The sequence below is a fragment of the Balearica regulorum genome, chromosome 5 (assembly GCF_011004875.1).
Source record: "Balearica regulorum gibbericeps isolate bBalReg1 chromosome 5, bBalReg1.pri, whole genome shotgun sequence".
NCBI classification, from domain to species: Eukaryota; Metazoa; Chordata; class Aves; order Gruiformes; family Gruidae; genus Balearica; species Balearica regulorum.
The window spans coordinates 5,783,623-5,810,888 of NC_046188.1; the positions used below are offsets into that span (position 1 = coordinate 5,783,623).

Genomic DNA, 27,266 nt, shown 5'->3' on the forward strand with positions numbered 1-27,266 from the left:
GGTGCCTGACAAAAAACAACTGTTCAACAAACACCTCCAGTTCAGATGGACATCAGTGGGGATCTCTCTGCACTCCTGAGTGGCCAACAGCAGTCTTCTGCCAACCAGCAGCTCCCAACCAAGGCACCTTAGTTGATGGTGTTCAGAACCAGAGACAGGCCTGGGAGTGAAGACGGACCACAAGAAACATTTTTGGGCAGCCCTTCTAGCCCATAAGTCTGGCTCCAGCACAGACCACAGAGCCAACACCGAACTCTGCATTCAGCTGGACCTCCCTTTTGGCTACAACTCTCCTGCTTGCCCAGTCTGTCCCACCACACTTGCTGTATAACCGCTCCGATATTTGCAACTATTTGTCAGCCTCACTTGTGGCACTGCTGATTTCCAGCATCCCGGCCACCCACACCATGTCCTCGCTGAGTGCAGCCTGGTTCTTGAGGACACCAGGGCACCCAGCCAATGCACTAAAACACCACCCTCATCATTCTGACCCGCAGTGTTGCCGTGTTGCCTTTAATTTCTTAAGTTCATTATGTTGGGGAGAAGAGAGACAGTGAAACTGTAGAAAGTCAGTGTTTCCCAAATTGTGGATTTATTAGCACAACGAAAGGCCACAGCATGTCCCCACCAGCCTTCCCAATCCATCAAATCGACAACCCATCCAAAAAGCTCTTCCTGTGCTGCCAGAGCTGGAGTACTTACACTCAGACCAGCAGCTTCGCTCAGCCATCTCTCCTTCTCCCGACTGGCCTGGGAGCTCTGCATTTTACCGGTTACTTAACGCAACTCGTGCCGTTATCACACACTGGGCAGGCATGGTACCATTAACAGGAAAGCCAGAGGAGACTGTCCTTCACAGGCTGTTATTGCACAAAACCCTGCTGATCCCCAGCTGTTTGTGTCTTGCTGGTACATCTGCTCTGCCCTGCAGTATCGCTGGCAGCTCCTCTTTTCCAGTGTTATTTTGGGTCTCTATTTCAGGCTACAGTTGCATGCAAAGAACTCAGCCAGCCCAGCTACCATCCTTTCTGCTTCAAGACAGTCTCCCTCTTGCAGAGAGGCCAATGCCCTTTGTCACTGGTTATTCCCCATGCCTCCCTGGCTAGACCAGGGTAAAGCATTTCAAGAACATCTTGCAGCTGCCTATGTAGTCTTGTTTCCAGCCTGCCCGGCACTGTACCTAAAAGACAAGCCTTTCTGGAGATGATCTCCAGCAAACTGAAATGGAGGCGAAGTCATTCCACCTTGCAATCCCCATCGTGCCTTGCCAGCAACAAATCGTCAAAGAGCCCAAGGGACAACATCTCCTGATTCCCAAAACTGCCACAGCTGGCAACGCTCAACTGGACTGTTAAAAACCCCCAACCACCTCCAAGCTCCAAGACACTTAGGAATGAGAAGGAAATAAGGAGAGATCAGTCTGGATAGAAAACTTCCTCTTAGCTGGGACTGATCACTTGTTACAGAAGAAAGAGGCTTTAATTTTGGGTAGGGGCACCTGGTCTTTACAGTGGGCTGCCAGTCAGTGGCTGTTAGAAAGGTGGAGTTGTTTTTAGCAAGGCAAAAGCTTCCTGGTCAAAGTTCCAGGAATGAAAAGAGAGAGATGCAAGTACTGTGGAGCCCAGCTGGGAAAGCCTGTCCTAGAGGGATTAGGGTTTGAAGACTCCCCAACATGTTGATGGACCAGGTTTTACTGTGCCTCCCCATGCACTCAGCAGGATGTATGTGTGCGGGACCACGCGCAACTCTTCAACTGGAAGACTAGCATCAGTAGCAGCATTTTGAATACAGGTTGTCCTGCCGGTCCTTCTCCAGGTGACTCAGCAGATGTGTGGGTAAGGCCTACAGGAAAGTACCTGGGCTCCGAAGAGCACTGCTTATTCAGAGAAGAACATCCCATCTGATGACCTAATGTCCAGAGGAGGGGGCCTTGACCCTTTCAAGATAGAACTGAGCTTCAGAAGAGTCTTCCAAATGTCCTCTCTACCTTGCAAACCCACTCACATGCCCACAAGACATTTGCTTACCGTCATCTACATCTACCCTTTGCAAACTGACAGGCCTTTTCACCTTTACAAGGAATGAAATCCTGCAGTGCCCCTCCTTAAACTCTCCTCCATTCCACTTCGAAGACTCAGTGGGATTTAACCTCAGTAGCTGTGTGGTCTGGCCTTATTTGCTTAATCAGGTCTCCTCTGGCAGCGATCGCTGTTCCTTGTACGAAGGATGATTCCCCACAGAACAGTGATTCCCACCTCAGAAACATGGATGTTTTGCATAAGCGTCAGCTTGAAGTAATTTCACAACCAGAAGCAGAGATAAAAGTAACGCAGCCCTTTTTCTAGCTATTTTGACATCATTTCTATGCAAAGCAACATTAGTTTCCCCAGCTTGGTTCCCGTAACATCTCAGACACTAGCTGTCTCCCTATAGAACCCGGTGCTAGCAGCCTAGGCAGCATGGCAGCTTGCCCCCACCCCATGCCACCCTGGGGCTTCACCTCCACAGCCCTCTGCGGCCATCAGTCCTATAGCTTCACCTTTTCCCCCATGGCCAAGGGCTCCCAGTGTGACCATTTCACCTCCCCACAGCAGACGTCTCTCCAGCTGTGGCTGCTGCTGCTTTCCAACTATTAGCCATGAATCCCTCAACACTGACAGTCACCCGCCCTGCAACCTTTGGTGCATTCGGTGATCTGGAGACAAGACCCATCCAGATCCCCCAGAGGTGCTGCCGTTCACACAGCTTTCAGTGGCTGAAAATGCAATTTCCAGTGGGTAAAGGAGACAGATGCTCCACTTTCATCTCTATGTGAATGCAGCCTTGTGAAAGAGATGAACCAATAACTAGTGTCCTTCAGACAGGAGGCAGAAGCTGAAGAAAGCCCTGACCTGCCTCTTCTCTTACCTACTTGCACACTGAACAAAAGCTAAGAGATCCATGCAAGACTATCTGTCAGGAGGTGAGCGCTGGTATTTATTGTGCTGTAACAGACAGTGCTGGTTGAAAATGGACTAGGACTTTCGTGGTGAATCAAGTGTTGAGGCCATTCCTGTGTGTCTCCAAGAAGCGTGGAGCAGAGCTGAAGGAAGAAAGAAGGGGTGAGAGTCGGGGAACCTAGTGTGGAAATGTGCTTCAAACTGTATCGACAACACTGTACGTGGGCACTTCTCAGGTGGCAAGGGATACAGTTCAAGTGTATAACTCATTAATTAAGCAGAGCAGCTAATCTTAGCACTAGTGAACTCTAGCTCAGGTAATGTAACATTTAAAATTAACGAATTGGACAGAAGTCATTCACAGTAAAGATTTCCATTCCCGGGTTAGGTGAGAGCTATTGTTATGATTAGATTACTGCCAGCCAGGACCAAAACAGTACACCAGGGTAATAGGAAAATAATCATCCATATGGATCAGCTCCAGCTGTAACAAGATGCGCTGTGGGTCTGAATGAGGCGCCGGGTGCGAATGTGAAATCTCACTACTGTATCAAAACAAACATCACTGCGCGGTACACGTAGAGCATAGCATGCCGTTTCGCCGGGGTGGTACCGACCACTGCTCGGTGGCTCGGGGCGGCGGAGAGCAGCGATGCAGCAGAAAGTCGCTTGTTCTTTTTCTCCCCCTCCCTCCTTTTAAAAGTCACGGGCTATCACAAGGGCACTGCAGTTTCATTCAAAATTCATCTTCAGAGCTGTCAGCTAAGAGCATGACTCGGTCTTGCATGCTGTTAAATTCCCTCTGCTAGGGGAAGAAAAGAAACATTGAAGACCTCCACGTGCAAAAAAAGGAAACGAAGAGCATTCAGATTCCCCCCCCATACTCTAACCAAGAGATCCTGGGCACTTCAACCCAAACAAACCATCACCATAACCAGGCTGCGCTCGCTTTACAGCCAAAATGGTTAACAGGAGAGCGGGTGGGATTGGGGTTTTCCTTGGCAGTTGTCGTACCTTTCTTTTATGTCTCTTTGAGCCATTTCTCCTTCGGCGATTCATAATCTTAATGCTGTAGAGTGCTCCCAGGATAAAGAGGGCTCCGGCTATCCCGACTCCTACAGGAACCAGCATCCCCGACATGTATCCTGCCTATGCAGAAAAGAGAGAAGCGGAGCGGCGCTCACAAGACCATCCTTTAGAGTCATCTTCCACCAGTCTAGGACTGTGACACATCCCTATGCTGCTTTCATCAAAGTTTATTGTATTTGAGTCCCTATCACCCGATAACAAGTCTCCAACCAGCCCCACTCCAGGACCAAGCTGGTAACCACCGCGGCTCACTCGCTGTTTTGCTAACAGATACTGCTGAGACACTGCCGTGTTTGCCCCCTTTTAGGAGAGGAAACAATTTTGGTGCAGAGTTGCAAGTGCTGGGGTGAAGTGCCTGTTAATAAGGGTGCACACGTAAAGGAATATCTCAGCACGGGGACGGCAGAAGCTGCTCCCAATGCCCGCAGCCGGGTCTCTGAAGGAGCTGAAGTGCGAGGCCAGGCTGTGCTCACGTCGCAGGAAGATGCAGCAGTTTGCCCTCTCCCTGCCCAGCTCAGCCTGAGCATCCTCAGCTTCGCACTCAAAATCTTTGAGCCAGATGCTTTCGCTTTGCATGGGAAGGGGTGACTTGCACGAGCAGGACAATGACGTAGAGGGAGGGCACGCACACCTTCAGCTGGCCTTAAGGGAAGCAGAGCAAACGTAAATCAGCTCTAATTCAATTGCTATGATCCAAATGTTTGCATTCCCCATTACAGAAAAAAATACAGATAGCAGGACTGATTTAAACATTCAAACATTTAAAATCCTTTAGAAAATATTCCCAAGTGCTTGTTATTTTATAATTTACTGTTTGAAATGAAAATTAACCCAAGTTTTAAAGTGTCAAATTGCCTCAGCATCCTCACCTAATGCAGGCTGGGGGTCTCAGCGGAGTGAGGGAGGCAGGTACAGCCTGGCTCCCTCCGTCATCAGCGCTGCCTTCGTTCACACTGCAGCAGCAGAGTCCTCTGCTGTGCATTACAGCTTTACCCTTCTCCATCTACACCCCCCAAAACAGATTTTACACCTGCCAAGGGACACGTGCACAATTCAGAGGAGTATCAAATAGCTCTTAGCAAGCCTCAGTCCATTGCTTACAACCACTCATTGCCATCTGCATTCCCAAACTGCAACACAACTTAACAACACATGCTTACACCGTAATTGCTTTTCTTCCATAATCCACTGAGTGTGTGTGTGGGGGAAACTATTCAGTGTGTGCTGCCCTGCCTTCGCACACGTACCTGGAGAATGAAAATAACTGCTTTCATCTAGGGCAGATACAATGCTAACAAGGGCTGTTTTGCTTTCCCTAACCCCTCCAGATCCTGCTTGGCGCTTTAAATAGTAACACCTTTGTGCCTGGAAACCAAGGCTTGAGGGATCTTCAGCTGCATCTTGCAGGTTCCCTGGATGCCCTCCCAGAAAATCCGGCCCCGCTCAGCACGTGTGCTTGGAGGGGAGATGCGTGCCTGCACCCCAGATCCCAAAAAGGAGGTTAGTGAGAACACAGCTAACAGACTGTATATCTGCGAGGCAATTAAGGTGCCTTAATTGGGTGACCTAATTAATGCAGCATGGGTTTTTCTATTTCAGGAATTTTGCTGCTGGCGTGGGCAGCGAGGGGAGCCGGGAGACGGATTTTTAGCTGCTGCCCAGCTGAGTCTCCGTATCAGGAATTACTGGTTTTAACATGGTGAACTCTAGCCTGTCCACGAGCCTTTCTCACGCCTGGCCAGCCCATGCTGTTTTACAGTCTCCCCCCAACAGCTGGACCTATGACTTCTACCCCAAAAGCCTGCAATGCGAAGCAGGTCCAGGACCTGTTCTCCCAGTGCTTCTGTGTCACGCAGCCCAACTCATGAGGGCTGCTGCGCTTGCTTGACAGGAGACCTCATTTCACAGGCCACTCTGAAGCCACTTTTTTTACCCCTTGACCATGATGCAGCTTCTTTACAGATCCTAGGGATGCTTTTAATACACTCAATCCATGACCATGACCTTTCTGGCTCCACTGGACTTTGAGATAACAGCAACAGAGGATTTTAGAAGAACCTCGTGTCCATTATTCGGCACGCCAGATGCAACATTTGCACAGTGTTTGCAGGAGACTGGACATAAATCTGTTACTGACTCGTGCTCCTGGTCCCACACTCCCCCAGCCTTCCCTCTCCCAGCAGAGCAGGCCTGATGGATACAGGAGGACACCCCTCTCAGGCATGGGGCTGTCATGGTCCAGGATACTCTTTTGGATGGCAGGAGTGCAAATTAAAGAGGACAGGGCTTTGCCAACAGCAAATTAGAGGGGCACATATGACGACTCGTGCTGATAAACTCAACAAGGAAGAGGAGGAAATGGGGGTGAGTGGGTTTATTTGGGGGTGATTTGCTTCACCAGCATTTGGTTAGGGGTGGGGGAGTGGTTTTTGTTGGGCTTTTCTAGGGGAAAATATGAGCAAGGTGCAGATCTGCCTCCACACATCTGCCGTTCCCCAAAGGAGAAGATGGCTCAGGGCCGAGTCTCTCTTTCAGGTGGACACTAGCAGACCCTCGGTTACACCAAAGTTTGTGCTGGGCACTGCCATGCAGTCCAACGCCTACCTGCAAGAGGTTCAGAATCTACAGAGCAACTCTTTTGGATACTGGAACACGCACCTCCCCTCTGCAATGGGGAAAGACAGAGGTAGCCAACAAGGTGCCAAGAGAAAAGAAGTGAAAGCTACGGCTTCAGTGAGAAGACACCTGATGCCCCTGAGCTTGTGTTGTGCCGGCTGGGGTAGGTCTGGCATGAGCAGGTGACCTGTACATGCTACATTCACTCCAGGCACTCAACCAGTCTTGGTGTCTGCTTTTTACCTTCGTCTGGAAAACCATTCTCTGTTCTTTCAGTGTTCGCTCTGGCTGAATCCCAGGCCAAGGTGCTCTGCTATGAGCATAGACCACACTAGACATGCCTCCTTCCTATTGTAGGCAGAAAAACAACTCAACAAGGGCTGGGCAGGAACCCACCTTAAACCCTTCCAGTCCCCAGTCCTGGAAAACAGATACCCAGACCCCGTCTCTCTGTTCAGACTTGATGGCAAAGTGCTGCTGGAATTTGGTGGAGATCATGTGGGAAGGCTGGGCTCATTGAGTGACAATCTGCTTACACTTAGAGATGGATTTTCAGGGGCTGGAGTTTCCTATCAAGTCTTTATTCCTTGTGGTGTTTTTTGTTTTGTTTTTTTTTCTATTAACTCTGATCCTGTTCAAGAATTTCCAAGCCCTGTTGAGTCCCCAAATGTTCTTGTCTTAAAACACTACTGTTACCTCATTTCTAGCTTCATGGCTTTGCCATCATCAACACAACATTTGGAAGGTTTCACAACCATTTCAAAATGTTAATATTTGCCCTCGGGCAGCAGAGCCTAAAAAGCCATCACTGTATGAGGCTGGCATAACTTTTGATTCCATGTACCACCACTCTAGTGCCAAGGAAAAGATCAGGGTCTGTTATCTTTTCTGTCTTCTTGTGTTTGCTTTTTCCTTCCAGGAATTTGCAGCTCTTCTTGCATGTGGAGGCAGAAAAGGTCTCGTCCAGAGGCAGTGGCATGGCATGCAGCCTCTCACCAGAGAGGATCACCAGATCCTCTTGGTTTGGATCCAGAACCAAGCTTAGAGAAAAGGGGTGGAGGTAAGTTAGAGGGCTATAAAAAAAAAAGTAACTCGGGTAGTCTGAAGAGAAGGTGATTTTCTAGTGCAGAGAAGTCTCTCAAATACCCTGTCCCTCCTTCTGCCCTTAGTTACTGCTCATCAGGGATGTACTGTGGATTTACACCACTATATACAACAGCAGCATCTGGTTCATTGCCTCCCAGAGAAAATGTTAAGCCCCTTCTCAATTGTCTTTGTAGAGATAATGAACTGCACTGACAAGAGTTTATTCCTGCAAGTAAAAATGGTTTTGCTTTTGAAGTAATTGAAACACTGAGCCTCCTACCTTATCTTTCAGCTTCTCCATCCAGCTTCTCACTGAAAAATAAGACAAAAAAGCTGTAATCATGTTATGATTATGTTATATTAATTAGTAATGAATGATAACGATACTATTGAAATAGACACTAATTAACTTGACAAGCTGATAACACTTTTCATTAGATTTCCTCTCTTCTCATTCATGAAAAAGAGCAAATGTAGCAAATCAACACAAGAAACTCTTCAAGTGAATTGGCAGGCGAGAAGCTCGTTTTTGCCCGTGCAATTCACATCTTCAGAGTGACTGAAAAAGGAAGATGAAAAACAGTATTTCAGTTTTTGTGGGTTTTTAACCAGCACTTCTCATATACACACTGGGATGTCTGACAAGGAGAAAGCCTTACAGCATGGCTATCCCCTTCCACTGGCCTCCTCCACAGAGATATTCTTCCCTCTATTTGGCATAGTCTGTAACAATGCCTAAAAAAAAGTATTATTCCCTGTCTTTTATTCCTCCACTTTTCTGGAAGAAGCCCCTGCCTGCTCTGGGAAGTCACCAGAGGACTGGGATAGCACTGGAGGTGCTAAATTACTAAACCAAGTACATTTATACTGCCATCACAGAGACTTTCATTTCCTAACAGTTAATATAAGTCCCATGAAATATGATACCCAAGAATTAAAAGTCTTTATTTGTATGTACTTTGGGATGAAATACTCAGTTAATCTCAAAGAACTGCAACCGCTTAGCAGCGGGTGCACGAGTCATTAACTCCACAGGCGGATGGATTCGTCTGCACTGTGCCGGAGACAAAATGCTCAGCCTTTGAGAGATCCGCTAATAGGTTTTAATAGGTAAGAGGCAAGAAAACTGTTAAACGTTGTGGTTTTTTTCAGAGTTCGACAACTGTGTTTTAAGTTTATGGAGTGAGGCTTTTATTTCCAAGCCTGTTTTCTTCCAGAAGCTCCCTTCAAAGGTGCATTAGCAGTATCAGAGTCTACATGCACATATATCACTCAGGGTAACCATCCTTCTGAAATGAGAGCTTTACTGTGAGTAGGGAGGTTCCAGCAGTAGGGCCATCAGTAAATGGTCTTTTTATGTCTCAGATACAATATGGAGAAGCACAACAGCTAGGAAGTAATAAGATTCAGCCCAGACGCTAGCATCGCTGAATTAAACTGCATCATTTTAACAAGTTCAGAGTGATTTGAATACTCTCTTTTTAACTATTAGTAACATAACACTTTCCAAACAGAAGGATCCCAAGTTACCTAGAGGTGGAAAAAAGTGTGAAACAGGCACAGAGGCATACATGCAAACTCACCTATCTCTGATGGGTAGCTAAGAAATAAAATGAGTTATCCAGGAGACGTACTCAGACACCCGCAGCACTAGAAGAGGACAAGAGCTCTACTGTTATCAACTCTTCCCACCGTTAGTCTTGACCTGCATGGACTAAACTGTAGCAAACTCAAATTATGAAGGTGCCATCACCATCATCTTCTGTCAGCCCAAACCTGCACGCCTTGAATTTCACTCCCAGGGGAATACCAGATATGGAGGAAATGCATGGTTCCCCTGGGCTAGGTTTCTCAGCTGGGTTTCTAGATGTAACACTAAACACAAGGTGTAAATGTCACGTAGACTTTCAAGGAGAGCCCCTATGCTGCTGCCTCACTGACAGGCATGGGAGATACTAAACACCAGGAAGATTCTGCTTAAAAACACAAATATTGCAAACCAAAGGAATTCATCCCAAAATTCTTGCCAAAGAGTCTTCTCATGATTCTCATGTTTAACGATGCTATTGTGTTTATTCCAGGCTCCCAGGAGGAATAGTGATGGTGACTCACAGTCACACAGTAACAGCCACAGCTTCAAAACCACAGTGCACATTTTGAAGCTTTGGGCTGATGTCCTCCGTGCACATCCAGACAGCTACACGCCTACACATGGTGCGTGCCCACAGCCACGTAAAGCCACTGTGATGCTCGGTTGGCCCCAACTCAAGCTAAGCACAAAGCCTATTTTTCCATGTCTTTCACAAAAATTATATGGCATCGGTGATCTCATCAATAGTCGACCCAATTTCTTGCAGCTGAACAACGGTGCCTTTAAAGCAGCAATGAACTAACTCTGGAGTATTTCTGGCAAGTCATAGTCAGGGGCTGATCTATAGTATTCTACTACCTACTTTCAACAAACACAAATTCTGGCTTCATTCCCCTCTGCTCTGCAATACAACAGCAGCAGTCCGTTGGGACCCCAAACGCGACAGTACAAATCTTTATTTGCTATTTATACAATTGCTTATTATTCAACCCAACCTTGTTTTCAGCCATGTAGAGCACATGTCAGATGTCTTCATGAATCAGCCTAAGCCACAGAAAAAACAACACAACATGATTTCTCCCCAGACTGGATGCCTCTCCGAGAGATGCTCTAACGTAGCCACAAGCTGGCTGGCTGGGTGAAAGCCTCTGATCTGTGCTGGAGGAAAATAATGGTCCCAAATTCAGTAGGTTAAGACAGTAGGAGGTCAAAAACCTGGCTGGCCCTGTAATGTGCTGGCAGGACTGCACTGGTGTGCAGCAGTCGTGGGTCCAGCTCTCCTGGAGCAGCCGCAGCCAAGGTCCCGGACCCCTCGACTCTGCAGCCGGTCAGGCTGGGGCCATGACAAGTCAAGGAGCACCGGATTACCATGAATTACAAACATTTTTCATGTCACTAATGGACAAAACTGTTTTAACACCTTTGAAGAAATGACAAGCCGCCATGTCATTAGAACCGAGTGCTTACTGCTCCAATAATTTACCCATATCCTGACACTACTGGGTGTGGGTAGGAGACAAAGCACTTTTTCAAGTTAGAATTGATATCTATGCTAAATGGCTACCATCGATTAATTCTGGCCTTCATACTCTAATTATGCATTGTTATCCGTAATTAATATTCTGAATTTGGTTTGGGAAGAGGAACATTGTGGATGGCACCTTCTCATAAAAATGCAACGCTCTCCGAGAACGCTAGGTGACTTGCCAATGAGGCCAAGCAAATAATTAGTAACAAATACTCTAATCAATGTATTTTTCATCATCTCTTTTTTTTTCTTCCCTGATCACTGAATGTCCTGAACAAATGACAACAGTCTCTGGATGTGAAATTACTAACAAGTGTCTGCACTGCTGGCTCATCTTTCGTGGCATTTTAAGGATGGTGACTAGTCCAGACTCTCTCTGCCTTGGCTTAATTTTGATCCCTTGTTTTCATGGGGAGCTGAGTTAGACAAGTGTGGAGCACTTCTGAAAATTACATACATAATCTGACATATCCTCAGTGATTTATATAATGTCTGCATCTCTGCAAATTAATTTTAAATAACGCATAGCTTAAGATTAAGCATGTCAGGAGCACGGAGGAGGAGCACAGTTGTCTGGCATTGGCATCAGAGCAGCCCAGGATGAATTCAGACAGTTACAGATGCACTGTGCTATTTTTAGTCATTTTTACTCAGCTTTCCCCCTCAAAATGTGCAGCCAGCTATTAAAAAGCCACAGTGCCAACTAAAGAAGTTCGGTTAATTTGCAGGGGCAAGCAGCAGCCTGCCGTGCCTGCCTGGCCCTTCCTTGGAGGAACCTGCTCCAGAGGGACAGCTGAAAAGCCCCATGAACATAACTTTCCTGAAAGTTCAGGTGTTGCCAGACACAGGCTGAAGGCTCAGGAGAGGGGCTATAGGTGACATTTGAGGCTCTGTGGTATATGGCACTGGATGGCCCAACATCGCCTTTCACCACTGAACTCTTCAGTGTTGTAAATCCACACAAACTCTTGTTGGAGACGGCTCTTGGGTTCCCATCCCTCTCCTTTCCACTGTATCCTACAGCTTTGCATTCCCTACAAAAATCGATGCAGCCAGCTTACACAAGCTGTTCATTTGTTTTTTACGGAGCTCCTCTTTACGAAAGGGGTGACCAGATATAATTTACAATGGAGAATCAAAGCAGAAGAGGTTTGGAAGCTGCCTTCAAGCTCAGCTGGAAAGACCCCCTGACAATGAAGTGTTTGCATGATTTACATCAGGGGAAAATCCAATATTTGTTACTGCTGACCAAAGAAAATGAAATTAAGGTAGTATAACAGACCATATTCACTGCAAGTCTAAACCACAGTCTGACACTGTCCTCCTAGGGAAGAGTCTGACCTCTTGATGCTGTGCTCAAGGATCCTGCAGCATCCTCAGCTTATGGCCCTGCAAAGTCTTGCTACGAACAACTCACCTGAAAGGAGAATGCATGTTAACTGAGGACAAAGATCTGGAAAAAACACAGAAAACATTTACTACACAGTGGCTCCCATGGCTACTGTGCAACCCCACCACGGAAAAAAATGGGTCCATATGTAGCGTTATTAGCTGTGCTCTCCTTCCCTGAACCCTTATCGGGGGCCTTCATTCACAACCTCACTTCTTCTTGCTATTCAGAGGACTGTCCACCTTCAAATAAGTTCCTTTTTACTGGTCAGGTCTCTTGAACCCTGTTTTGTTCTGGAAGCTGCAGGGTGCTGGGTGCTAGAGCCAGGATCTGCCCTTTAAGCCTCACCATAATGCACCGTCAAATCTCTTGCCAAAGGCATTTCCCTGCTTCCATCACCACCCTCCTCTGAAATCAGAAGCACAAGTCCTCTGGGCTTCATGCTTTGCCAACTTTTAGTAATCCTAATTGCCTAATTATCCACTCCAATGCAATGATAAAGCTGCTTAATAATTCTGTTCGCTTCTCATTCATTCTCTCCCTTCCCAGATAAGAAAATGCAAAGATTTTACCTTCTGGTGGAGGTTTCAATCAATAATTCATGCCCTCCTGCCATCAGTTCTGTCTCCCCCTTCCCCTCTTGGATGCCCTGCTGCTTTATCTTGTCACTTTAGTTTCATCTTATTACATTGTTTTAATCATATTCCTTTTTTTAAATCATCATCTAAAGCAATTTTGTTTTTTCCATGGCAAAATCAGCACCTTATCCCTCTGCCCTGTGCATCTCACTGTATTTTCAAATCCAGCATTTATATCTTCATTCCAGAACTTCATTTTGATACTGATCTGTACATCCAGCACCTTCTCTCTTTTAATAATTCTCCACCACGACCACCAGATCAGTGGTGAAAATGTGGTACCCAAGGTCCTATACACTCTCCAAAGAGCAGAGAAAAGTACTGAAGGATTGTTTTATGGTTAAGAACTAACCTGAAGCTCAGGTAACCTGACTCAACCATGACATCTGTACTTTCTTAAATGCAATAGGCTGAGAAAGCTCCACCAGGCTTCATTCTGAGAAATCAGAAAATATCAGTTACTTCAATATGCTCAGGGCATGAAAAGATTTTGATCAAACAGCTACCATTAATTGCTTTCACGTCTATCTGAAATCAGAGACATCCCTGTCTCAGGAACCAGAGAAGCTGTTCAAGGACAAGGCCCCCACTGCAGCAGATGACAGTCCCCCCGCAAGTGATCTGTGCATCAGAGAAGATGCAGGAGGCAAAGACGGACGGAGCCAAGGAGCAAGGAAAGCAGCTCTTTTTGAGTACTGGCAATGCTTGTCATGGATGTTGCGTTTGCTCTGGCTTCCTCCAGCCAGGACAAGGTCTTCGTTCCACCCACGACTATGGTTCCTGCAAGGCAAGAAAAGGCCGGCTTGCAAGTGTGTGGAAATTGTAAGTACGTAGTGAGGACGCTTTGTGTATGTCAGTACAGCGAAACGTAACTGCACCTTGCAATCGATGCAGCTCAGCACAGCTTTGCCATCACCTTTTTCCCAAGGACAATTTGTCCAAGAACAAATTTATTCACCTCTTTGCCTGGTCGCCACCCTGCTCTTCCCATTCCCTGTCGTGAAAAGGCTGGGTTTGGCGTTGCTGCTGGTTAGGGTGAACAGCTGGTGGTAGCCAGGAGGAAAAAACTTTGTCCTTGATGTTTAGACTTTGCTAGAGACCCTGCTGCCAGTGTAAGCCTCTGCAGTGAGAAAACAGGACATTACTGTAACCTCTGTTACACACACTAGAGCAAGATTTGCTACAGTTAGTTCTCCTCTTCCTTCATTTACATGTACAATTTCCAAGCTGTATTCCTCATTCCAGCAAAGGAGAGCTGGTTAAAGTTTAAAAAAATAAAGAAAAGATCGATTACTTTAAATTAGTCTGTCTACACCAAGCAGTCTGCCCTATTACATTACAGATTTCATCCTTTTCTCTTGCAGGTAAGACTTTCTTTTAAATGAGACTAGCAAGAACAATTTTGCAGAAATGCTCCGTGTTTCATCTGCTCAGCTCTGACAAGTTAATGGCACAAGGCTGCATCGGCTCCTTTTCCTCAAAAAACCACAATTGCCAATTTACTTACTAGCACAAATAAATAATACAGCAAATGGCATTTGGCTGGAAGGCAGCATATTTTTAATTCCAGAAGAAAAACTATACCAATCTGATGGAAACTTTGATGAATGCATTTCCCCCCATGCCCAACTCAAGAAGACTTGAATGGCCAGATAATCATACAAATGTCAAACTGACAATTACCATTTATATTTTCAGAAAAAAAATTCTGTTGGGCAAACTTTGAATTAACAAACTGGACTGTAATAATTACCATACATCTGTCTGGTTTATTAACTGTGCCGACTACCACCTTTTCCCTGTCCACCCAGCAACAACCCAAGCCTGGCTGCACACTGCCACCTGCCACGACCCACCCAAACCTCTTCAGAGAGACAGGGAGATGGGCAGGACAACCCACCAGGCTCACCCAGAAAGCAGAAGCTAAAGTGGGCTTCTTAACTCCTTCCCTGACCTTATCAATGCTTTTGACACTGCCTTCCCCATGGCGTTAGGCCAGGTTTCTCCTTTTCCTTTTCCCTTGCACTTTTTAAGCTGTTTTCCACCTTGATCTGCCCACACTGAGTGGCCACTTGCTGAGCTTCTGCCTTTGCATTTTCTCTGGAAATTCAGTTCTTCTGTGGTGCCTTGAAAACACTTGTTGGCATAGACAAATTATTTGTTTCTCCCTAAGTGATCCCAGACAGGTGTAAGATGTTAAAACAAAGCCAAGGTAGAAAACCTCTCGGTATCCTAAGAGTAAGAGGCATCAGCAGGACATTGCTGTGAATTGGCTGTCGCCGTTTGTTGTACAATTAAATGTCTACTGGATTGCACCATGTCCAAAAGCTGCATGCACTCTGGGAGGGGAAATGCAAATCTTGTTTACGGTAATGGCAACGCTTCCGACGGAGCACATGCTGGACCAGGATCTCCACCGCTCTGCCCTGGCATAGCTCCTAGAGCAACACATGGACTTAACCAGCAGTGAGAATCCACCCTGCTTTACCTAATGGGTTTTCTTGTATGCTGAAAATGTTCATATTCACCAGCTTTTATTCATGACATAGTCACAGTGCCCATATTGGGAATATAAAGCAGGGCTACAAATTGAATTGGGATGCCTTAGCTGCTAATCAGCTCTGCCACTTGTAGCGAGCCCTCCTTCTCTCTAAGATGCACATCATCACTGCCTACCTGAAAAGGAAAAAATGTTTGCAAGACTTAAGGTGTATCCCATTAAACTTCAGCCACTTATCTGAGATGGCCAAATTAAAAATCTATCTAATTTCAACTCCCAGAGTCACCGAGGGAGAGACCAGCACCTGCACAATGTCATCCACCCCACTCCAGGTCTGATTTTTCCTCTGAAGAAGCCCTTCTCTTCCGCTGGCTACAGACAACTGAGCAGCTCTGACGCCAGATTGCCTGGGTGTTTTCAAACAGAAAGTTTCACTTGGGAGAAGTGCAAAGCATGAGACAAGATGGGTGACAGTGAAGGAGGAAGCACAAAGGCAGTGAAGCCAGAGGACCTGGAACGGGGCACACGCAATAGTACTATTGACACATATTGTGATTTATTCCACACAGAAGCTGCCCAATTCTTGCTCTAACTGTGATATTATCTTCTGTCCTCCCCTCTATAGCCCAGCCTCCATATCATTAGTCTTACTGAACTAAGGAGAGAAAGACAAATACGTTAATCTCCTATAAAGACCTGAAATGCAACGGCCACTCTACCACATAAATGTGCGATGATTGCAAGATCTAATATCCCACAGCTAAAAGCAAACACAGCGTGGTCTCATAGGCAATGGTGAAAATCTCTGTTCAAAACTCCAAACTCTGGGTCCCCTTGGCTGAGACATGACAGACAGCAAACCCTGATTTGGGGCCCCCAACATAAGGAGGACATGGAGCTGTTGGAGCGAGTCCAGAGGAGGCCACGGAGATGATCTGAGGGCTGGAGCACCTCTGCTATGGAGACAGGCTGAGAGAGTTGGGGTGGTTCACCCTGGAGAATAGAAGGCTCTGGGGGGACCTTTGTGCCCCTTCCAGTCCCTGAAGGGGCTCCAGGAAAGCTGGAGAGGGACTGGTGACAAGGACAGGGAGTGACAGGACAAGGGGGAATGGGTTTAAACTGAAAGAGGGGAGATTTAGATTAGATATAAGGAAGAAATTCTTTACTGTGAGGGTTGTGAGGCATTGGCACAGGAAGCTGTGGATGCCTCATCCCTAGAATTGTTCAAGGCCAGGTTGGATGGGGCTTTGGGCAACCTGGGCTAGTGGAGGGTGTCCCTGCCCATGGCAGGGGGGTGGAATTTTAAGGTCCCTTCCAACCCAAACCATTTTATGAGTCTATGATGATTTGGGTCTGAAGGGCTTCCAAGCCTGCCAGAAGGTCTTCACACTGCATTTCTTCTTCAGCTCCTCTCCAAGGGAAACAGCATGCATGAAGTGGGGTAGCACTTTCAGGGCAGGTTGGGGTTCATTTTGTTGCTCTTTGGAGATTTTTAATCCATTGTCTGGGTTACAGGAGTCCAGGTTACTATCGCTCACCTGGTCATTGCAGTGAGCAATGAGGGTGCCTGAACAAGTCCATTCCAGCCCAGTGTGATTTGGGTTGGAGAGGGGGGAGCCACAGAGGGACTTCAGATGAGTGGCAGAGTAAAACATGTGTACGGCAAAATTTAACAAGAATGCAGAGTGTAGGGATTAGCAAAACCTCTGTAACACATATATCAGTGCCCTGAAAAAAGCACTGAAAAAGCGCATGAAGGCTTTCCTTCATAGGATACATGGCTCTTCAACTGCTGATTTTATGTAGTAATATTTGGATAGTGGTATGTAAATAAATGACACACAAGAGCTACCTTAAAAGGGGTATTAAAGCTGCAAAGTCAAGACTCATGAGTAAAGAAACGCTCAGTTTTTTTTGTATTCCGCAAGATACCACTTCTAATTGCCTATTATTTTTTTCTGAGGTCTCCAGCAAAAAAATTATTGATGATTTATTTTTTCCCTCTCTTCATCCACTAGAGCAGGTGAAGTCCTTTAGCTAAAAGTTTCTCAAAAATCTGGGGCAAACAGCATGGAAAAATTTCTCCAAACAGTTAAAATTTAGCAAAGTTATCAAAAACTAGAATATAACAGGAAACATCCAACAAATTTAATGATTGGCACAGCTGTTATCTTCAGGCAAGCCACATGCATGTGCAGATTTAGATGGCAATGCCTTATGGGGGAAGCATTACCCTTCCACAGTAAGTGCATCTCAACCTTAATGACAGGTATTTTAAAATGCTTTAAGGTACGTTGAGATCCTTCGTTGGCCATCTCCTTATTTACAGCAGCTGAGGATGCAGACCTAGAACATAAATTCTTCCTACTGTCAACGGCCTCTGTGTTGTGTTTGCAATCTGCCCAAGTCATCTTGGGGATTGGAGAAAACAAAGCGTGATAAATAACAGCTCAGACACCAAGAGCCAAGCTGCAGAAATGGCTTGGGGATCTTCGTACTTACATTAAGCCAATCTTTTAGCTCTTTCTGGCACCAAGTCCCCCTGAAATCGCCGATGGTTTTGTCTGAGCTATGACTGTAGGATTTGACCCCGTATATTTGTAGAAAAAGAACACAAAATGGAAATCGGTCCCATGCTACCTTTTAATGCCCATTTTTCAACAAGCCTATTTTCCGCTCTATAACCCAGCACCCTTTCCCATAATCTGGGAAAGACAGATACATTTTTGCAAATTAAAACTAAATGTCAAGTCGCTGTGATGAGGTGGGGGAGCGGTTAAAAAGCCGGAGAAGCTGCAGATGGAGAGTGTCCCTCACACATCCCTCTGATAAACAGCATCTCGTTTCTCCTGCAGGATGGCAGCAAAACAACGGTCACTGTTATTTGACTAAATACCTTCCAAATTTCCAGCTGAAGCCATGTGATTTTCCCCTCTACAGAAAGAAGTAATTTCTCCACGCGCTACTCAACCCACTCACTCAGCCCTCTCTAAATGCAAGCCACATAGACCTTCACGTCCCCCTGGCAGAGCCCGCATCCTTATCTACTTTAAAGGATCAGCAGCTAAACTGCAAAATTTCATTCTGTACTTCAGTTTATGTCTGATACTAATCAGGCTCTGAAAAGATTCTTGGTTTGATTTTTTTCCTTCCATAAAAAAGCAAATGTAATTTTCAGAATCATTTTTCCTGGGGACGCTGTGTGAAGGATTTGCCTGCAGCAAGCAAGACTGAAATAGGGTATTTTCCATTTTTGTATTTAAGAAAAAGAATGTATTTTTCTTATTTCAAGTTTTGGCCTTTATTTTGGCTGGCAAGACGCAGCACTCGTCATGAAATGACATAAAGATCAATAAAGTACTAAACGGTTGGAAATGAAAATGATGGAGTTGACCTTTAAAGGAAAAAATAGATATTGAACTGTGTTTTCAGCAAACAATTATGCTAGTAATTAAACCACAAAGCCCTGAGCATTGATTAGATGCTAGAAATAAAATCTGATTATCTCAGAGACTCATTTTCATGCAAATGCTTAGGAATAGAAGCAGACTGAGCACTGTCCAGTGTCAGTCAGAAAAGGAAAATGCACTTGCTCATATTTTCTAACTGAAAAATTCGGATCCCACATTCCTCTTGCATCAAGAACTGAACATCGATTCCCACTATGATTTGATGCTCTTGTGATGAAACACCAAATGGGGACTTAAGGTTCCTGATGCTGGTTCGATAGCCTTGCAATTGACTTCTTGTACAACCACAGGCAAGTAAATTAATCTCTGTTATTCCATTTTCCATCTTTACCATGGGAATATTAAGGGTATAATACATAATATTTAGTCTGTTTTTTCTGTTTCTCTTGCAAGTTGCTTATGTCAGAGCCTCTTCCTACATATTTTAACAGCTCCTACTGTAACATCTCCACCTGGATGTGATGTTCTAGAAGGTAATACAGTACAAATATTAAATCACATTAAAATGGTCTTATTTGGAAACAAATGCTCATTAGGAACCCATTATTTTAAGTATCAAAGTATCTAGGGTCCTAATGAAAATGAAATATATTCTCCTTTCCCTACCCTCGTTAGCATCCACTCACTGTATTACCTATTCTTGGAGACGGAACATGCACAAGAAGTTTTAACGAATGTTTGCAGGCAGAAATAAATTGTCGTATAAACATAAGACCAAAGAGGGAAGAACTCTGATGCTCAGAAAGCTGCTGAGCATATATTTGTGACAGAAATTTAACCTGATCTTACTCCTGCTCCACGAAGGAACATGAAACATGGGACAACAGACCAAACTCGGCCTTTCCCTGTGTGGTGAAACTCCACTAACTTCAGCAGAGTTGCACCATTTCTGCCAGAGGACGTGCCCTGCTGTCACATTACACACCTGTAGTGTCCACTGATACCTTCAATAACATAAGGAAAATTGTGCATGCTGCCAGGAGAAGCCCGGCTGCAGGGAGGAGGTGATTGATACCCAGCTGCGACGCATCAACCCGTGCTGCCCAGACTTCATACTCGATGCTAATGAAGAGTCCATGAAAAGACGCTGTTTCATTTAATCCACGTAGTGCCTTACCAACTGTCCACTAAAGACAACATGAACCCGACTGAAGACTCAGACATGCTATATATTAAGCCCTAAATGGTCAATACCCATCTCCACTTATGGTAAAATTCGCAACTGTGAAGGCTGAAAATCTGTGGAGCAAAGCATCCTTATCCAGCTGGGGAAGAAGAGAAGAAAAATTATATATTTTCATTAGGCAGGTGAAAAAAGCAAATGGGCTTTCCCCAAAACCTCCCAGCGTCCTGTAATGTTCACAGGAGACCTTTGGGGATGGGCCCCAGGGAAATCGCAGAGAGGAAAGAGAATGAACAAAGAGCAAAGCAAACCAGTGGAAAGAGAACATGGAAATGGTAGGATCTTACTGGTAGTACAGTGATTTTCCCATGTGCTTACAATTCCCAGTGATTTATTCCTCCTGTCTACAAATAGCCTCTGTCACTGGCAGATTTTTATCCCCTAAAACCCAGAAAAACTCCAGAAATTACAGCACTCTTCAGAGGGCAGGTCGCTGAGAAGGTCGCAGCAGAGCTGGCTACCGGGAGACTGCTGATTAGACTCCAAGCTCCAGGAAAGCGATGGCACAAAAACACTTCATGCCTGGAAGTGAGGCAGACAGGGAGGTAATGACATGCAGCATCACGCCAAGGCAGTGCGAATGATGCTTTCTACTTACTGTAATGCATTTTGAATGAACACCGTTACCCTAAATTTATAGTATACAAAGTGGGGGGAAGTCCTCTGTGTACATCCCATGAGGTCACGTAAGACCAGGCTAAACTAGAAGCAAAGCAACAGGATCTGATGCATCAGAAAGTGTCACTACTAAATCAGAAATGTAATTCTCATTGTACCAGGCTGCTTGGTGCCTACAGGAACCAGAGTGACCATGGGCAATCACCCATCCACAGGAGCAGGGGTGACGGATCCATTCACAGCAGAGATCAGACCCTCCAGCAGGAATGTACTCCACTCCCCCGCTGCTGGCAAGCCCCACATGGAGTCCGGCAGCTCTCTTAAAATGATTTCCCAGGGAAGGAGCTCAAGTTAAGGAATATTTTGATGTGTTTTTGAACGGTCACCTCCCAGGCGAAAGCTTTGTCCCTCATTGTATGCTGTGCAGCAGCCTGAATGCCAAAGGAGCAGAGTGCCAGGGGCGGGATGAAGCTTGGCACTATAAGTCCTTTTTTTTTTTCTTTTTTTAACTTCATGACATCTTGTAGCTCTTTTCTGACTAGGGACTGCTGTCTTTATGGGATGCTACACTCATTGGTCCTTTGTCACAACAAGGCCTTCACATGAATGTGGGCCCATCCCATGCCAGTGGTGTAGTGTCAGATCAGGTGCTGCGCAGTCTCCCCTGGTCAGAAACCTCTGTCTTCTGACTCCAGAGCTTGGAAATGGTGCAAGGCAAAAGGTGTTCCCATCCAACAGCAGGTGGATGTAAGGAAAGATCAAGAATGGTCCCAGGAAAGCTGAAAAAGGACATAAGCCCTAGATACAGTCTTTCTAAGCTCATTTCTGAGCCAAGTTGCAATTGTTCTGGCACTGTAAATGTGCATTTATACCAATATAAGCTGAGCACAAATCACTGCGTCATTTGAGTGGCAGTGATTTATTCCCATCTCATACAGAAGGAAACAGGTGAGCCAGGCTTAACTTAACCAAGTCCCTCCTGTTTCAGTGCTTCACCTCTGTGGGCCATGACCTCCTGACAATTACATCACAAGAAGTTGGGAGACCCACAACTGGGTGACAGGAGAATGTCACAGTAGGAGCACAAGAGACAGCGCTTTCTTCTCTATCGCTCTCACAAAGTTGCACTGAAGATCGTGCAGAGCTCTTAGGGACACTTTCATAGTACAGGAGTCTGTTCTTAGCCTTCTTCCTCCGGGAGCTTGTGTGCGATAATAAACAACAAACTCTGCCTAAGATTTGGCCAGTGCCAATAGCTGCATGCACCACCTCCCACTGCCCTACCCACATCCACGTCACCTGGCTCAATCTTACCTTGGGTGTCTAGTCCTGCAAGACAGAGAGGGAAACCCATGGAGATGTGACTAACTCAGAGCCACCAACCAGACAGGGCTGGGATAGGGGCAGGAGCAAGGTCCTCCATCCCATTTTGTGTTTGTGAGCCTCAGAAATGGCATTACTACCACGGGGCAGTGGTTTTCCCACCACAGTGAGATGAGTGGCAGTGTGTTCAATTTCACTGGCTTGAAACTAGCAGCCCAGGACATCTCGTGTTTGACTGAAAAGGCTGAAGTGGCTGTAAGCATTAGCTGCAGAAGCTGCTCGAAGATTTCAGCAATGGCATGCCAGCAGAGGTGCGCTTCAGTGCTCTCCTGCAGCTCCCTGCTCTGCGCTCAGCCTCCCCAAATCAGGGTAGCTGGAGCTGTCAGAGGCAGCGCAGGCAGGGATTGCCGCTTATGGCAGGCACTGTGCTGATGCCTGTCTGCAGATTAGCGTTAATGCTCTGGCAGCGCTCACGTCTTGTCGGTCCTACCATATTTCACAAGCTGCCTTGTGCAGTGAACAAGCTTGGGTTGAGATAACTGAAAGCAGTTCCACCGATTTATTCCACTTCAAACACATTACATGCCATCTCCTGGCCCCTAAGTGTGGTCTACGAAAGGGAGTATGGAGCAAGTGAAAAAGAAACAGTTTGCCCCATTTAGAGAGGTTGGAGGGAGGTGAATCTCTAATTCATGGTATGTCCTAACACAAAGGAACATAGTCTCGCGCTTGGCACTGGAACGTAAAGCACCTCCCTGTCGCTGATTTCCCAACATCTTTCTCTGAGTTGCATCCACCTCCTGTAACATGTAATGAAAAGCCACATACAGGAGATGTTCATAACAGACATGCTCAGGCTGTCTCAGTGCTAAGATGCAAAAGCAGAAGCTATTTTAAAGAGAAAAGCAAAAGACTCTTGGCTCATTCAGCTATAGCAAGGGCTGAAAGGGAGTAGCATGGCATTCTATAAGCACATCCTAGTGTGCCAGCACCAGGACAGGAAGAAGAGCTACAAAGAGGAGGTAGTTAAGCTAAATAATCATGTTCCAAGGACTAAGGGACCATAGACACTTGAGACTGGAAAGTCAAAGGCTTCTCATTATCAGAGCAACAAGGCTCCTCTCATAACATTGGCCAAACCTCAGAGTAGCTCTGAGATGGAGCTTGCTGGTGGAAGAGGATGGTATGGTACAGCTGCCCATCGCAGAGAAGCAACATGTTCACCAGCATCTCAAATCAATGCACTAGGACCTCTCCCCCTTACTGCTATGCATCAAAGCTTCTCAGCATTGCCTTTTGCCACCCCATGGAGAGAAGCCCAGGTTGGGCTGCCTCTGTCGTTGGATGAGGCAGGACAAGAAGAAGGGATGTAGCTAAAACAGAGGATCAGGAACTATCACATCTATCAATGGAATGGGAATCCACAATCACAGTGGGCAGAGGAACTCACAAATATTACACTGCTTTGTTCCAAAACAGCAGTTACAGGCTTCCTATCATACCAGGACTTTTCAAGCCTTAGATGAGATACTCTTAGAAACCCATGAAACTCTCCCATCACCACCAATGGGAGTCAGACTCAGCCTTGATCAAGCAAAATCTCTGCAATATGCCAGTGAATGGGGCGTGGGGATCATCTCCCTGACTATGACAACTAGGACAAACCAGGAAACTTAGTGCCAACCAAAATGGTGGCTCTGGCCATCTTATGCGTTGTGAGAGTGATGAAAAGATGCTGTCCAGAAGGGACCCGTGTACCAGGAGCCCTGCCGAGCAGGGAAGTTACTTCATGTCTCTAAGTCTCAGTTCCCCAAATGTAGAAGAGGGTTGATGAGATCAGCCTTTGAGAAGCATCTTGCATGAGAACTATTCCACAGAGGGAGCTGGACACTATTATTTGTAGAGCTCTCTCTCTGGAGCTGCACAAGGAGGATAATTATTCAGCTCTTCTATTTCTAAAGAAGCCGGTGCTTTGCAAGCATTGAAAAATGATAATGTGTTGTTTGCCATAAATGTGGTAATTATATCTAAAACTCTTCATTAACATGGAAATGACAAATAACAAATTAGAATCAAGCATCTACAATTAGGCTAAAAAGCCATGGCAATTTGTTATTCTTTGCAAGAAATCATTTTTTCACATCATTTACTATGAATGAGGTCTCATTATGTAGTGATATTAACTCTTCCACCACTTTTCAGCTTTGCAGCTTTATTAATTGCACTCACAACCATTCTCTAATATAAGCATCTTCATCCATTGATCGGGAATCCAAACCTGAAAGCACCGACAAGATGTATTTACAGCCAAATGGAGGCAGGAAGATCCAAAGCCAGTAGAAAAAGCAGGGGCAAAACCTACCAATATCTTCAGCACAGATACAATTCTGTTCCAGCTGAGAAGAGGAATTTGCATTTCATCACAAAGAGGTTCAGACCAGCACTGAGTTCTTCTGCCAATCTCACCCAAAGTCCTATTTTACTGTCATAACAAAAATTATCTAGATGACACTTCCCAGTCAGTTAATAGCAAAGCTTCTTGTTGAAAGTTGGGCCATGAGGCAATAAGCCTTCAAAGCCAGTGGGTATTTCTCAGTAATAATGACTCAGACACCTGATGGCAATCAAACCAAAATGGTTTCACTAAGTCTGTACTGGCTGAGGATAAAGCGAGTTTGACAGGCGAAAACTCTCCTAGGAGGCAGAACGTGACGGTCTGATGCCGGGCTTTCCAAATGAAGGAGCCACAAATATATTTGGTAGAGAAAAGGTGGAGAAGGCAGCTAGCTCCCTTTTCAGCTTGCATAGAGGGAAACAGCTGATTTCAAACACTTTAACACCGAAAAGTCTCTGAAGGGAAATACTTTGAAGGAGGAAGAATTTTCGTTACTGGCTAGATTGGCAACTTCAGGGTACGTGCTGTGGTAGGACCTGGCTTTTTTTGTTCTGCACGAGGCCAAATTCAACCCCCCGACAGCAGTCTTGGTTCCATGGGGCTGAGGCTGTAAAACCGTACTGGTGGGACTCAGCACTGCGCAGCAAGCTGGTACAGTGCCTGACCATCACCTGGACCCTGTGCCTCCTGGTTCCCCCTCAGATTTCAACTACCCCTCAGAAAGGTGCCCTGGCTTGAGAGACTAAACTGCAAACCAAGCACCAGCCCTACCTCCACATCCCTCTGGCCTTGTACCTTCAACCTAGGTCCTCATATATTAAGTTTAATTGCTATGGAGTGCCTATTCCAGGGGCTGCAGAGAAGCAAAACCTTTCTTTCCTCTGCAGCACCTATTAACAGTTATGGGTGAGGCTTCGCAGACAAATTAATACCCCAAAATCTTAAGTTTGCTGCCGCCTGCTGAACCTTACAAAATCATCATCACCTCCCAGAGAGCACTGCGTGGTGCCGCAAGTGAAAGGGTTAACTTATCCTCAGATTGTCTGTTATCTGAATTTTCCATTTATTTCACGTACGGCACAGAGCGCTGTTCCTGCTCAGCTGAGAAGGCTGGATTAATGCCTGCGTGACTTCAGTCTCTCTGGGGTTTGCTGCTGCCCCCAAGCACCCGCACACGGTGCTGTGGCGTTCTCCATCCCAATCCTTCCACTCAGAAATGCATGGATCTGGTGTTTCTCCAAGCAGATTACAATAATCTGTAACAATTTACTTACACTGAAAGGGCATTACCCTGATTGGAACTGGTCAGAGACCACTCTCTGATTAGGATAGTGATATGATGTGGCTCTAAGGGACATTTTGGATTATGAATATCTCTGAATGAACTCCTGATTTTGCTGCCATCATCTGTTCAAATAATGAAGAAATTATTTGACATGCGAGAACCTTCACAAAATTATCTAGATAAAGCTTCAGAGCTTAAACTGCTTTCCAAGTGGTGGCAAATGTTTATTATCTAAATGCTGATGGCCACTCTGTACTGCTCAGCTTCCAAAGCCCACGAAATGGGCCAGAAAGTTTTCTGTTGACAAGTGTTGTATCACGTCCTCTAGGAAGACAAATTCTGCAGAGAGACATATACAGACAAAGTCACTGACAAGCCCCATGGAAGGACTAAACAGAGGACACTTTATAAACTCATTTTTATAGTGGCCTGGCTGCACTGTGGTTTTAAAGGACAGGAGATACGCTGAAAAACTGAATTGACGTACATATGCAACCTGATTTCTTCTTGATGACCACCTCCCCACCAAGATTTGACCTTTACATGTCAGCACAGCAATGCTACAGGCTCTCTTCTCCCCTGTGGCACCAGGCAGGAGTCATTCACCCCATGCTGACCGGCTGCTTCATGCCCACCAGGTGAGACACGTAACAGGGTCAGAGCTCAAAGGGAGCCTCCCTCAAGGCCCATCCCAGCTATGGGGCAGCTGCTCCTCCTGAGACCTCCAGGTTCTTTTCAGGCAATGGGATGTGTCAGGCTACGTGCTCCATCATGCAGACACTCGCTTGCACCCCAAGCAAATGGCGAGGTGGGAGATCTTATTCTGAACTCACTGCAGGTAACTCTCATCTCCAGTCTGGAAGGTTTGTAGGACGCAGCATCACCCACAAGGTAAGAAGATGCAACAAAGGCCAAAAAAGACAAGAGCGAGCAGCAGGAGAAGGGACTATGAAATATTTAGAGACCTTTGCCAGGGTTTTACATCTCCTAGTGTGCAGATAAATCTTCATGTTACGTGCTAAAAGTAATCAGCCTGGAGAAAGACACAGGCATTTCATCAGAGCTCAAGCAGGGGGCTGGTCTCTTATCTTCCGACAGGTCTTGCAAAATCCTGGAAACGAGTGAGCAAGCTCTAATCTCAAAAGGGATGTTAATAGCCTTCCCTGAGAAGGAAATTCTTATCCAATAGCATATTTCAGAAATACACAAAGCCAAGAAAAGGTTGGGAACCAGAAGTTTCTTTTGGCTGTTTCAAAAGTATCACACAGAGTCCATCGCTCGGGAAAGCTCTGTGCCTGAATAAGTTGCATTTTTTTATTTCATGGCTGTGAAGATTCTGCACAGTGAATCCCCTGGGGAAAGGCTGCCTTTCCCACAGCACAAACAAAACCTCTATGGGCCACCAAAAATCTGCAATTCTTTGTAGATACAGAAAACAGTGAAACTTCCGAAATTTAGCCCGAAATATGAAAGATAAATTACTGGCCTTATCCTGTAATGTTGTGAACTGGTTGACAGATTTTGGCAATTACCTATCAAGCCTAGTTAGGAGTTTGATTGACAGATGAGATGACCTGTTGACTAAAACCAGTTCATCACAACATCCTGATTTATA

At 45.7% G+C, this 27,266-nt stretch overlaps 1 protein-coding gene across 4 annotated transcripts in view; it reads right to left on the reverse strand.

Moving 5' to 3' along the window:
• Nucleotides 1–2,955: 2,955 nt before the first annotated feature.
• ARMH4 (armadillo like helical domain containing 4) overlaps nucleotides 2,956–27,266 on the reverse strand; it is a 65,652-nt gene continuing 41,341 nt past the window's right edge. For 2 of the 4 annotated variants that reach the window (XM_075753291.1, XM_075753292.1), the window contains 3 exons: nucleotides 8,011–8,042; nucleotides 3,954–4,088; nucleotides 2,956–3,744 (listed from right to left, as the gene is read on the reverse strand). In XM_075753291.1, the coding sequence (XP_075609406.1) occupies nucleotides 3,676–3,744; nucleotides 3,954–4,088; nucleotides 8,011–8,042 (236 nt within the window). In that variant the 3' untranslated portion in view covers nucleotides 2,956–3,675. Of the gene's footprint in view, nucleotides 3,745–3,953; nucleotides 4,089–6,887; nucleotides 6,993–8,010; nucleotides 8,043–27,266 lie in introns of all 4 variants that reach the window. The other 2 variants (XM_075753290.1, XM_075753294.1) reach the window with 2 other exon arrangements.